At 39.7% G+C, this 13,886-nt stretch overlaps 1 protein-coding gene across 4 annotated transcripts in view; it reads left to right on the forward strand.

The window, feature by feature from the left end:
- The first annotated feature begins 4,935 nt into the window (after window positions 1-4,935).
- G3BP2 (G3BP stress granule assembly factor 2) overlaps window positions 4,936-13,886 on the forward strand; it is a 30,981-nt gene continuing 22,030 nt past the window's right edge. The window contains exon 1 of one of the 4 annotated variants that reach the window (XM_004280195.4): window positions 4,936-5,160. Coding sequence is in view for 2 of the 4 variants with exons in the window: in XM_004280194.4 (XP_004280242.1) it covers window positions 5,252-5,353 (102 nt within the window). In the remaining 2 variants the exon portion in view is untranslated. Of the gene's footprint in view, window positions 5,161-5,205; window positions 5,354-13,886 lie in introns of those variants that run through there. The other 3 variants (XM_004280196.3, XM_004280194.4, XM_033406512.2) reach the window with 3 other exon arrangements.

Here is a 13,886-nt window from a genome sequence, read left to right on the forward strand (position 1 = left end):
TCCAAGCTCCCAATGCAGGGGGCCCAGATTCAATCCCTGGTCGGGGAACTAGATCCTACATGCATGCCACAACTCAGAGTCTGCAGGCCGCAACTAAGAAGTCCGCATGCCGCAACAATAAATAAATAAATAAACAAACAAACCCATCAAAGGATAAATATAATGTCAGGTAGTGCTAAGTGCTATTAACAGATGTAGAGCAGAGTAAGAGATGGAGAGTGACTGGGGCTCCTTTAGATTCATTGGTCAGAGATCTTTCTGAAGTGGCATTAGATCAGAAAGTATTGGATGAAGTAACTAGTATGATATTTTATACAAGCATATGGATAGAAAAATACCAAAGTTCTGTAGTCCCCTTCTTAGTGAATATTACCAGCGGCTCTCTTGTCACCCAGACAAAACCAGCAAAACATCCTATCCTAGAATTCTCCCTTACTCCCCATACCCAGTTAATCATCACAATTTTGCCACCTATATACTTATAAATTTCTTTTCTACTTGCCACTGTCTTCTCTTAGGCCCTTGTCACTTTTTGTTCTTTTTCACTGTTTGAAAAGATATCTTAGTTCAATTATTTGTAATAAATAATGCACAATTAAATTATATAATGCATGAGAGCTAACTTGGTGGGGCTTCCACGGGCCAAATGGGGACAATGTGAGCATGAAAATAAATGTTGATATTAATGGATGATCAGGTAGAAATCCATGAGTTCACACTGATATAAATAAAAGATTTTTTAAAAATGAGAAAGGAGAAAACGTCTTCCTTATAGTAGAATTGCAGCTGATAACTGTGGACAGAATGATGGAATTAGAAAAATCACAGTTAGGTAGCCACTATAACAAAAACTGATTCGGCCAAAGAATCGTCAATGGCTGCTAAAACTGGGTGAAACGATCATGATAAATGGGTTATGTACACAGTTTCAAAGTACCAGACTACACAACTGTAATTACTTCTTAATTACAAAGGGAAAAACAGAACTGTATAGTGGAGAAGCCCGTCAGACACTGCATTAACCGTGAAGGGAACATCACCAGTAATAGGACACATGGACATCATGTGCCTCCATAGGATGCACTGAGGACAGAACAGTACTTCTCTGGTATTTTTCCCCAAAATGCATAATCTAGATCTAAATATCAGGAAACAACAGAGTTACCAAATTCAGGGGCATTCTTTAAAATAATTGTCCTGTACTCTTTAAAAATATCAAGGTCATGAAAGAAGAAAGACTGAGAAAAAAGTTTGGACTACAGAAGACTAAGGTGACATGATAACCAGATTCATTTGTAATCCTGAATTGTATCCTGGACCAGAAAACAATTTTTTCCTTTTGATATTAGTTGGACAGTTGATGAAATTTGAGTGTCTGTAGATTATAGTACTATAAAAATGTTAATTCCTGATTTTGATAATTGTATTGTGGATATAGAAGTAAATGTCCTTGTCTTTTAAGAAATACACACTGAAGTGTGTAGGGGTAAAGGGATATCATGTCCAAAGAAAATTGCAACTAGAGCCTCTTCTAGATGCTTTTTTATGGATAGAGGTCACATGACAATCTACCAGTTGTCTGACAGAGTATCCATAATAACCACAAACCCGTGTCCCCTGCATCGGCAGGCGGACTCTCAACAACTGTGCCACCAGGGAAGCCCTATTTATTTTTTTAAAGATGCAGTTTTTTAATTTAATTTTATTTATTTATTTATATTTTTGGCTGTGTTGGGTCTTCGTTTCTGTGCATGGGCTTTCTCTAGTTGCAGCAAGCGGGGGCCACTCTTCATCGCGGTGCATGGGCCTCTCACTGTCGCGGCCTCTCGTGTTGCGGAGCACAGGCTCCAGACGCGCAGGCTCAGTAGTTGTGGCTCATGGGCCTAGTTGCTCCGCGGCATGTGGGATCTTCCCAGACCAGGGCTCGAACCCGTGTCCCCTGCATCGGCAGGCGGACTCTCAACCACTGCGCCACCAGGGAAGCCCTGGAAGCTATTATTGAGTAGACACTCTGCCAGACAACCTGTAGGTTACCATTTGAGTTACACTATTTATAAAAAACAACCTAGAAGAGAACCTAGGAAATATAGGGAGATTACAAAATAACCACAGAATACAGCTTAGACAAGCTAGTAGAGTATTTAAGCAGATAAGGTTAACTGAAATTCTTTGAAGGGTAGTTTGTGTAAGGTAAAATCATGCCTAACTCACCTTTAGAATGCCTGAGTGAGATATTTCAGTATGAGTACTTGGGGAAATCAGTAGATGCAGTTTATTTTGATTTTTCATAAACTTTTGATAAAGGTTCACATCTAAGACACACATTGGGGTGGGGATGTGAAATGTCAAAGGAAGGGCTGAGGTGTATAAGAGAAAAAGTAGTAAGAAAAGAAGTAATGGTAAGAACTAAATTAGGGATGGGATGCCTTGCATGGTAAGGACTTGGGATTTTATTGTGTTGCCTTTGGAGGGTTTTGAGAATGTCATCTGATTTATAGCTATAAAGGATCTGGTTGCTGTGAGAATAATAATAATAATAATAGCAGTAATAGTGCTAAGTGTTTAATCTAGAATAAATGTTGAAGGTAGAGGGAACAGAAATTTGCTGGTGATTTGCTGTGTGGTGTGAGACAGAGTCAAGGGTGACTTAAAAGTGTTTGGCTTGAGCCACTGAATGAATACATTCCTACTTCTCTCCCTGCCTTATTGTCTGTCCCGGGAGGGGGTATTTAATGGAGGTTATATTCGTATGGCTGGAAGATTCCTTAGGTTATTGCAGTCATTCTGGAAAGATAAAACGGTCCTGAACCTGGGCAGAGCTATACGTATGGAGAAGTATTCAGAGGGCACGGACTTAAGAGACATTTAGGAAGTAAAAATAACTACTTAGGAAAACAGTTTTGGGTATTTTAATAAAATTGAAGATAATGAAGTCGTTTTTCCCAATAACTCCACCTATTGATATGTACCCTCGGACAAGGGTTGTCTGAGGCCTGTTTTATATAGCTCCAGAGCTAAGAATATTTCTTTTATTAATACATTTTTGAAGGATTTAAAAACGGGAATGCGTGGGTTGGATATGTTACAAAGACCATTTATGGCTCTCAAGTCCTAAAATATTTACTGTCTGTCCCTAACAGTATAAGTTTGCCAACCATGGTGTAGATCAGTGGTTTTTAAAGTGTCGTTCCTAGAGCAGCAGTAGCAGCAGCATCTGGGAACTTGTTAGAAATGCGAATTCTCAGGCCTCAACATAGACTTGCTGAATCAGAAACCCTGGGAGGGGGCCCAGCATTGTGTTTTAACAAGCTCTCCTGGTGATTCTGATGCATGTTAATTTCTGAGAATCACTGCTCCAGAGAAATTTTTGTACTTGGTGAGGAATAACAGCATCGTGCATAAGAGCTTCACAGTGGAAACAGTAGAAATGTCAATCAACAGAAGAGATAAGTAAGTTGTGCCAATTAATACAAGGAGAGTATTCCATAGCATGGGTTGTAAAGGCAGACTGCTTGTGTTTGAATCCCAGCTCCAACGGAGTAGTAGCTGTGTGACCTTGGGCAAGTTAACTCGACCTCTCTAAGCCTTAGTTTCCTCCTGTGTAAAATTAGCATAAAAATCGTAACTACTTTATAGGGTTATTGTGAGGATTAAACAATTAAAACAGATGAGTGGCTGGCACATAAGTATTAGATTTGAAGGGCAGTTTTCATGTAATGTATTATGATACTTTAAAGAAAAACATGTCAAAGTTCATTTCATAAGAGTGATAGTCTGCCCATATATTTTGTATATAACAACGTGATTAAGCAGCATAAGTTAATAGTAGTGTAGATTTTGGAGGTTCAAATGTTGCACTGCCCCGTAAACCTCAGTTTTCACACGTGAAAAACACTTTAAAGTTAGTTACTCTGAAAGAATTGTTAAGAAAACTGGTGAAATGTATATGCCTGAGTTTTGTTTCTTCTGTGGGCATTTCCTTTCCTAATTGCCTTTTATTCCTTTCACCATTTCCTCAGCCCTTCCTTCCAAAATTCCTCAGCTGTCTTGATAGTCTCTGAGAAACACTGCCAGAACTAAGGTGCAAAGTGGCTTCCTTGACTGTAAGAAGATGTGGCTTTTTCCATGAATCAAGGTCATGAGAGTCAGTGTCTAGTGTTTTCCCAGCTATGCCCCTGCGGCCAAGTCTGGGCCTAGATCTAGGACAGGTCTGTAATCCTGATATCTCCTGGGATTTCAGCTTTTAGCTGCTTTAGCATGTAAAATGCTTAGTATGTATTTAGCAACGCCTAACGCTAAACAACACACAAAGAAACAGAACTGTTTTTTCTGTCTGTGGAGACCACGTCCTATTTTTCTACATCCCAGTACTTAGCACCCAGTAGGCCCCATAATATAGCGTTGAACGATTTTGAACTTCTCGGTGGAGCTTAAAAACCTCCATTTCCTAGGCTGAGTTTAAGGTGCAAGCAGCTGAAACCAATGGCTGCATTTTTACTCTCGTCTAGAGCAGCAACCTGCAGACACCTAGTTCAGAGAGAAAAAAAATCACTAAAATTCCCTTCCTCTTAATAACATAAAAGGACCAGAAAAATCAGTCCCCAAAAGACAACGCAGAAGGCACAGCGCTGCAGCGACCCGGCTCCTGTTAGGGTGCGCTCTCGAAGGGCGAAGAGGCCGGATCCTTGGGGCAGGAGAAAGGCAGCCTTCTTGTGACGTCAAATCAGCGGACTCTCGCCCCGGCTTCACGCCGGTTCCGGTTCCCCGGCTTTCCGGGCGCGAGAGTACGTGAGCGCGGCGGCGTTCTGCGCGTGCTCCGCAGAGAGACGCGAGAAGGTTGGGTCCAGCTCTTGGAGGAGATGCGTGATTGGCTGAAGCCGTGCTGGGGGGTCCCCCAGCCCTTTCGGCAGGGGTAAAACAATAAGAGGGGGCGGTGGCAAAGGGGGCGGGACGTCCGTGTTCCTTGTCGTTCGCCGCAGTGCCTGGCGCCCGGGAAGAGGTGGTTGTAAGGGGAACCAGCTCGTGCCTCTCCGGTTCCGAGGTCTGAGGTTTGTTGGAGGAGGGAGAGGGCGGCGAGCGACAAGAATCTGCTGCAGCCGGTCCTCGGCGACTTTCCCGCTGACCTCCGCGCGACGTACCCGCCGCCGCTGTTGGTTGGAGGTGTGTATGGGGGCCGGGAAGGGCGGTCGGTCTGGTGGTCGGAAGGGGACATTCCAGTCGCGCGCCGCGGCTCGAGGCAGCCGTCCAGTGAATGAGCTCCGGTGTCGGAGGTGTAGCTGCAGAGAGAGACATTGTTCTTGTCGGCTGCCTACGCTGCTGTGTGTGCGAGAGAGAAGCCGAGCTTTTTCTTCAGGTGAGGGATGGGAGGCCGTGGGGAGGGGGAGGTGAACCGGCGCGCGTCGTGCGGACGGAGGGCTCCGAGGGCACAGGTGGGGCCGGGGTTTGTTGGAGATGAGGTGGCGAGCTAGGAAAGGGGACGCAGTTGCTCCCAAAGGCGCGCTGATGGAGGCTTCGGACGGGACGTGGGGGAGTGGGCTTGCCCGATAGATAGGATGTTTCGGGTGCGGAGCCCACCAGCCTTATCCCAGACTCTTGCGGCTCTTATTCCCGGTTCCTTGGCAGTGGGGAGGCTGCCGCCGCCCCGCCCGTGGGGGAGGGGAAAAGAGGCTGTATCGGCGGAGGCAGAAGCGACGCAGATGCGAAAGTAGCGGCCTCCGGGCACCATTTCGGTGCACGGAAACAGAATCCGGCTCTGAAGGCAGCCTTCGCTTTGCTTACCCAGTACCTGGTGTTCAGCGGTCCTTGACCCTCCCCCCGCGGGTTTATCCCGAAGGAGCTGGGAAACCCGGGCTGTATATAACGTACGCCTTCTCCGTGCCCTTTTTATGTAGGCGATCTCTTGCTGACCCAGGAATAGAAGAGATGTTTGAGTGCTTTGAGGAATGGGTTTCTTCCTCTTCCCCCATGTCTTCTTGGGGAGGGTGGGAAGGATAGTCAAGGGGAGGAATATAACATCCGTATATTGTGTTAATATTGTTAGTTGAATCTGATCGAATTTTACCTGCCTCTCCAAAGGCAGATTTCTTAAGATGGCCCTGTGCCGCTTTGGGGCGAGTATAGATATGCATCTACAATTTTCCGCATAGATCAATTTTTTTCCTCCAATGTATGCCTACTTTCTTAACAGTTTTTTTTTTTTTTTGGAGGGGCAGTACTTTTGCTCTCTTAAAAATCAAGCACCAGCAAAAACCCACAGAACCCACGTGCACCAAAGCTGGAATAATAGCAAAGTTGTGCCCCTTTCCCCCCCACTTGATTGTTGTGATAATAACTTGTGTTGAAATACTGGTTTTAACACCTGGTGGTAGTCTTCCAAATGTTAGCATTGCATGTACCTGGATCTGTGAATCATTAACTGCAGTTAGGCGACCCCGTATGCTACAGGGGAAGAAGATGGGAATTCCTTGTCCGGCTCCATATTTGGCAGTTAATATATAGCCTTAGGCATGTGGACAGTTTCTAAACAGTTGACCCTATTAGTATCCAGTGGTCCTTTTGATGTCCAAAATCCTGGTCTCAAAAAATAGACGGTATGATTAGTTTCAAATTCTTAGTACTGAATTATGTGTTGTTTCTTAATCTTCCCGTTTTCTTAAATATTTAGGATTATTCATGTGTATCCTTGTGTTATGATTTAATCACTAGAGGCTGTTTAATTCTGAAAGATTGTCCACGAATTATAGGGAGGATAAGGACCTCAAATGGATTGTTTACTATTTAAGAACTGTTAGGGTTCAGGTTGCCGAATATTCAGGGGTTGAAATGTTTGTCAGTGGTGAACAAGCAGCAAGAGGAAAGAACCAGAATGCTTGTGGGGTGGATGGGGATCAAAAATGGAAGGAGAAGAAAATAAGTCTTTAATAATTTGATAGTCGTATTGAGTGAGTGTTTAGTTAGCAGGTGAGCAGTTGAGTTGTTAGCAGACAGCTCTTGAGTTTGAATAGGATTGGCACTCTTGTTAGTAGGATATATTTATTATCCATATTTCATTTATGAGAGATCAAAAATGAAAATCTCCGTATCAGTTACTGAAAATCTATAAATACCCATAGTGTCTTTAGGTTAACAGTTTCCTTGTCCTGAAGAATTATTGCTGTTTGCCTGTTATCAGAATTTTCTAGGTTGCTTTAAATAAGACTTTCCCACATATTTTATACTGAGTGCGTATGGAGATGAGGAATGACCCCTTTTCAAGGCTGGTTTTGATAGTTACAAATTAGGTTGTTTCTGAACTTAAATTCAGTAGAATTTAATTGACAAACTTGACTTAACTCTCCACTGGGAAACATTTAAGGGCTGACAGAACAAACAAGTTCTATCTCCCAGAATTCTGGACTGGCTTCAGAAACAATAGAATCAGTTTCTTGACTGCTGTTTCTCAGCGTACTTTTAACTTAATTTCCAGATATTTTACCCTATGTTGATACACTATTGTAGTATGCTAGGATGACTGTTTTGGATTTCCTATTATGTTACTGTTTTCTGCCTTTTGGCTCCTCCCTATGGTATCAAATAAGCTAAGTTAGACTTTAAATTTTTTTTATATTCTTGCATCCCTGATGGTTCTTCATAAGCGGTGGTTGTTAAGCAGGTGTAATGAAAACATCACTAAAGGGAGGAGGCCTGATTTCAAATCCTCTCTCTCATAACTATAACTGAGGGACCTTGAACTCCTTTCTTCCTTAGGCTCTCAAAACATCATGGTTTCCTTTTCTGTAAATGAAGCTAATATCCTATCTATTTCACGGAGGTAAAGGAATGTGTAGTTACTCGTTAAACCTTAAAGCATAATATAAATACACGGTTTAATTTTTGTGGGGCTGCGTTTCCATTTCTTTAATGCTTGGTCACTTTTAATAGCTTCTGAACTTCAAAACTTGCCTCCTTACCTTTGGGGCCTGAGGAGAGAAAAAATCCACAGCTACCTTTTATTTCTGTGACTGGTGCTTAGATCTTTCATTCTGCGGTGTGCCACAACAAATTGAAGGTTGCTCTTCTAAATAGATACACATTACTCTTTTTAAAAAAATTTATTTATTTTTGGCTGCATTGGGTCTTTGTTGCTGCGCGCGGCCTTTCTCTAGTTGTGGTGAGTGGGGCTTACTCTTCGTTGCAGTGCGCGGGCTTCTCCTTGCGGTGGCTTCTCTTGCTGCAGAGTACGGGCTCTAGGTGCACGGGCTTAGTTGCTCTGCGGCATGTGGGATCTTCCCGGACCAGGGCTCGAACCCGTGTCCTCTGCATTGGCAGGTGGATTCTTTTTTTTTTTAGTTTTTGGCTGCACCCCATGGCATGTGGGATCTTAGTTCCCCGACCAGGGATCTAACCCAGGCCTCCTGCATTGGAAGGCAGAGTCTTAACCACTGGACCTCCGGGGAAGTCCCAATAGGCGGATTCTTAACCACTGTGCCACCAGGGAAGCCCTGCATTGCTCTTTCGATTGGTAACGTCATTCTAAACAAAGACCATATGGAATTTCCAAAGGTTTCAATTTTAATATGAGGTTAGCTGTCAAAAATGGATCTTACAGTCCATGGTTCAGTGAGAATGGGCCTGGGCCTGACTAGTGTGAGACCAGCCATGAGTGAGGGGCTCTAGAGAGAAAGGGGTGGGTAAGTATCCAATAGTAGAGACAAGTTGTGTCCTAGCATAGACATAGCCTTTGGTAACATAGTTTCTGGTAAGATAACTGCATCCTGTTACTAGGATCTTACTCTTTTTATAGAAAGCAAGATAAAGTACTACATCTAACTGTACAGTACTGAAAAAATTTTTTGTAGAGTTTTTTCTGTTTTTCAAACTGTCATTTTCTTTTGGTCTCTTGACTTTTTTTTTTAAGACAACATGGTGTCTCAACTTCTCAGCAGTTTTCATTTTGCACGTTTTTTTTCCAGTTATTAAAATAGCCACCAAATTGTGACATGAAATTTCATGTAAGTAATTTGCAATAAGTGAAATCCTACTCACCTCCCCCCCAGCTGCTTGAGCCAAAGATACTGCAGTTCTCATCACTCGTTATAGATGTCGGTCAGAACATTCCAGGCTCCTCAAAGAGTGAATTTTTGATTGTGCATTTTGATGCTTATATATAGTGGTGGTGGTTGCAGCCGGGTGTTTAGGGTTAACAGTTTAGTATAACTAGAGTTTATGATCCTATGTAGATATATCTATTTTATTACTTAATATAGAATGGAGGTGCCATTTCAGAGATTCCTAAGATTAAAAAGAATTAACGGAATACAAAATTACTTCACTTGGATAACCTTCTCTTTTGTATTGTAATCTGCTCTGATAATTATTTTGCAGTAATAGATCTAAGGAATTAATTTCATTTTCTTGTTCAAGTGAAAACATTGCCTTCATATTATTGAAATCATATCTTAGTTGCAAATTTTATACTGCTTTTTTTCCTATGGTTTTATAGTCTTTGACAGTATTTTAATGATTGCATATGAACTGATGTTTCACAGTTGGGGTTCAGTGTATTGTATTTTTGTAAGACCGTTACTTTTTTGTTTTTAAGACTGTTAATTTAATATTAGGTTGTCAGAAAAAAATAGTGCTATATCAGGTAAGCATATCAAATGTTTTTTAAATTACCTCTTGGAAACAACAAAATTTGGGAGTGCACCTTAGGATCTAGGCAGTAAGTTTTTGTTTCTCTGTATAGCTGCTGATTTTAAATTCCAGCATGGTATCTTTATCACTGTTCCTCCCATCTCCACCTCCTCAATTTTATCTTCAATTAGTTGGTAGTATTTAAGCACACTCAGACTTTAACCATAAATTGTCACTAATGTTGTAGGCATAATGTCAGATTACTTTTTTGCTTTGCTTGTAGTGCTAAATGAATTTTCACACTTTCGACCTTTATTCTAGAGCCATATTTTCTGACTAATAACATGTATCTGTTAGATGGTTATCAGAAAGTAAATGAAAAATTTAAAGTGTTTTTTAAAATCACAAAGTACATATATACTCTTTGTAGTATTCAGACAGTATAGTAAATATTTTACCAGTGGTGGTCTGAATTGGTATGTAGTTTTTTCTTTTCCCTAGACCCACAACACATATTATCTTGTATATTTCTTTTTGTATCATGCCTTTTTTCCAAAGATGGGATTTGTAGCATTCTACAATTTGGTTAATAACTTTTGTGGAGAGTACTTTTTGTCTATTTTTATAACTTTCCTATTATCTTTGTGCAATTGTGCATGTATTTCTTTGTAGTATGTCTTAGAAGTGGGATTACTGGTTATATGTGTTCATTTTAAATTAATTTTATTAAAACTGCAAAATTACATCTCCAAAAGGTTGTAACTATATTTCCACGAACACTGTATTTGAAAGAGCCTTTCTCCCCCACCCCTTTAACAGTACTGGATATTATCAGTCATTTTCATTTTTGTTAATATAATAGATGAAAGACTGAATAAACTGCGTTTTTTGAACTGTTGGATATTGTCAATTTCAGGGTTACCTTACAAATAAGTGCTTGGTATGTGGTAGATTCTCCATAAATGTTTGTGAAATGATTAATATAAAGCATAATTGTATTGCTAAATTTTTTAAATTGAGGAATAAGTTACAATCAGTAAAAACTGGTCTTTTCATGTGTTCAGTTGTATGATTTTGGATAGACATACACAGTCATGAAACCACCACTACAATCAAGATATATTTCTTTCCCTTCTGTCTCTAGCCCCTGATCTGATTTAGCCCTATAATTTTCATTTTTGTAGACTGACATATCAGTAGAATCATATAGCATTAACTTTATCTTTAGGTAATATTTTGGAAACTCATTCATGTTGTTGCATATATCAATAAGTTCTTTTTATTGCCAAGTATTTGATTATTTGGATTTACCACAGTTTGTTCATTCACTTGGCTAATGGTCATTTTGTTGTTTCCAGGTTTTGAGTGTTTATTAATAAAGCTGCTGCAAACAACATACAGGTCTCTCTGTGGACATGTACTTCATTTCTTTTGGATAAATGTGTAGGAGTGGGATTGCTGGGTAATATGAGACATGTACGTTTAATTTTGTGAGAAACTGCCATACTGTTTTCCAAGGTGACTATACCATTTCTTTGTTCCTGCCAACTTTTCCCATCCTTGCAGACACTTACTATTTTTAGATTTTAATGCTAGCCATTAAAGGTATTTAGTGGTATGTCATCATGGTTTTAATTTGTAATTTTGAATGATTATTGATTTCATGTTTATTTACCATCTGTATATCTTGATGTGGACTGTATATTCAGATCTTTTGCCCATTTAAAATTGGATTTCTTATTAAGTTAGGAGAGGCCTGTCTTCTGGGAATAAATCCTTTATTAGATATGTATTCTACAAATATTTTCTTTCATACTGTGGCTTGTCTTTTCATTTTCTTGATGACTTTGAAGACGTTTTACATTTGATGTAAGCCCAATTTGTCAGTTTTCTAAAATTTTTTCTTTTTGTGTCTTATCTAAAATCTTTACTTAACCTAAGGTTATTAAGGTTTTTTCCTGTTCTTTTTCCTAGAAGCCTAGAGTTAGGTTTTACATGTAGGTCCGTGGTCCATTTCAGGGTAATTTTTGTACATGGGACAAAGTATGAGTCAAACTTCCTTTTGTTTTAACATGTAGACATCAAGTTGTTCCAAAATCATTTTGTTGAAAAGAGAATTACTTTGGTACCTTTGAAAATAAGTTGACTATATTGTGTGGGTCTACTGTAATGCTAAATTTTTTAGATTTATCTCTAAAAGTTCTTAGAATTACTTGTGCTAAAGCTGCTTTACTTGTTTTGTTTGGACCTTTAGTTAATCTCAAAACTCTTAACTTCATATTGCAGTAGTATGTGTACACGTAAATGAATGTGTACACGTATATACATTTACATATAAATAAGAACTAGAGTATAGAAGACTGACTTTAAAAATATTTTGGAATTACATGATTAATGATTTTTTTATTCATTAGCATTCCCCCATATAAGCTTTTTTTCCCTTTCAGTTTTATTGAGATAAAATTGACATAGCAGTATATAAGTTTGTGTACAGCATGATGATTTGACATACATCGTGAAATGATTATCGCATAAGTTTTGAACACCATCCTCTCAGATACAAAATTAAAGAAATAGAAAAAAATTTTGTGATGAGAACTCTTTGGATTTACTTTCTTAACAACTTTACATATGTAACATACAGCAGTGTTAATTATATTTTATCATGTTGTACATTACATCTTTTGTAGGAGGTTTATTCATTAACTATTGAAATACCTTTGTAGTTTGGTAGGCTACTTCTCTTAAGAGGTCTTTTTTTTTTTTTTTTTTTAATGGCTCCACCACATGGAATGCTGGATCTTAGTTTCCCAACCAGGGATCGAACCCGTGCCCCCCTGTAGTGGAAGTGCAGAGTCCTAATCACTGGATCATCAGGGACTTCCCTTAAGAGGTCTTTAGTATCACAGATTTGTTCAACAAATTTTTTAATCCTTTTATGTACAAAGTAATGGTAGATGCTGCAAAGACCGTCTCTTGAGCATCTCCTGGAAGCATAACACTGCTAGGCTTATGCTCAACATTAACTTAAAGGAGACTTCCAAACAGGAGAGGGTTGTGCCTGCGCACAGGCACACATATTACTAGGATTAAATGTGTTAATAAAAGAGCCAAAGAAGATATATGTAGTACTGAGAGAAGAAATGATTAATCCAGCCTGAGGGACCTAGCTAAGAAAGCCAGGTAGGGTTGGAATAGGATCTTGAGTAGGCTTTTGAAAAGTGCATGAAGGAGCAATTTGTGGTTTTGAGGAGACAGTCATCTCCTAAAAATTCTTTCCTCTTTTAGCTCTGGCTTGAAATACTCACTTCCTCATTTTCTACATGTCAGATTTCTACTCCTGTTGCAGTGCAAGTGGTACATTCTTTGTGGTAGGGCTGTAGCATTTATCATATTAGATAATTGTGTTTAGGAATTCTGTCTCCCAAGCAGCAGATCAAGTCTGACATGTTCACCTTTGTTTTTCCATGCATAGAATCTGGCATATATATAGAAGGTATTCAGTAAATCTTGAATGAATTTGTGTTATCCCACCTATTTACCCAGCCTGTGTTGAATGAAGTAAGACAATGGCCTAGAGTAATGATGGTAAGTGGTATAATATTCTTAGAGCGTAGAATTTGTTTAGAGAGGTGAGAAGTGTAATGAAAGATAAATTTGAAATGTTGGTTAGGGCCTTGTATGTCAGACTGGATTTCAGTGGAAGGCCTTATACTTCAAACTGAATGCAGGTGTTTGGATTTTACTGTATACAGTGTATGCTACACATGATACAGAAGTTTGGAAGACTTGAGGAAGAACTGAAAGGGTCTGAATTCAGTGGGAACAGACAGGATGGGACAAATTCCAAGAAATTTTCGAGTTGTCTAGATTTTGCAGTTTGAAGCTTAAAGAGGGAAGGTCACTTAGAACTAAGCTTGCAAACAAGATGGTGGCACCATTAGCAGAAATAAGGAAACTGCTTTCTCTTTATAGGGGAGGGTGCATATATTGGGTTACCTATGAGTTCATATGTGGGTATTCAGCAAGGGGTTAAAAATGTCAAATTTGAGTTCGTGGCAGAGACTACATATAAATTTAGGTATATCTGAGAGCTGAAGCCATTTGACAATCTGAAATTGCCACATTAGAAGACAGACCTTGAGGACTTCTGCATTTTGATGAGAAGGAAAGTTGCCTCATGGTAGAAATCTAGAAACATTAGGAGGAGGTGAGCAACAGTGATAGTGTAGACAGGTAGAAGACTGAGGTCGTTGGATTTTTGGGAATTG

The sequence above is a fragment of the Orcinus orca genome, chromosome 4 (genome assembly GCF_937001465.1).
Source record: "Orcinus orca chromosome 4, mOrcOrc1.1, whole genome shotgun sequence".
In the NCBI taxonomy this organism is placed as follows: Eukaryota; Metazoa; Chordata; class Mammalia; order Artiodactyla; family Delphinidae; genus Orcinus; species Orcinus orca.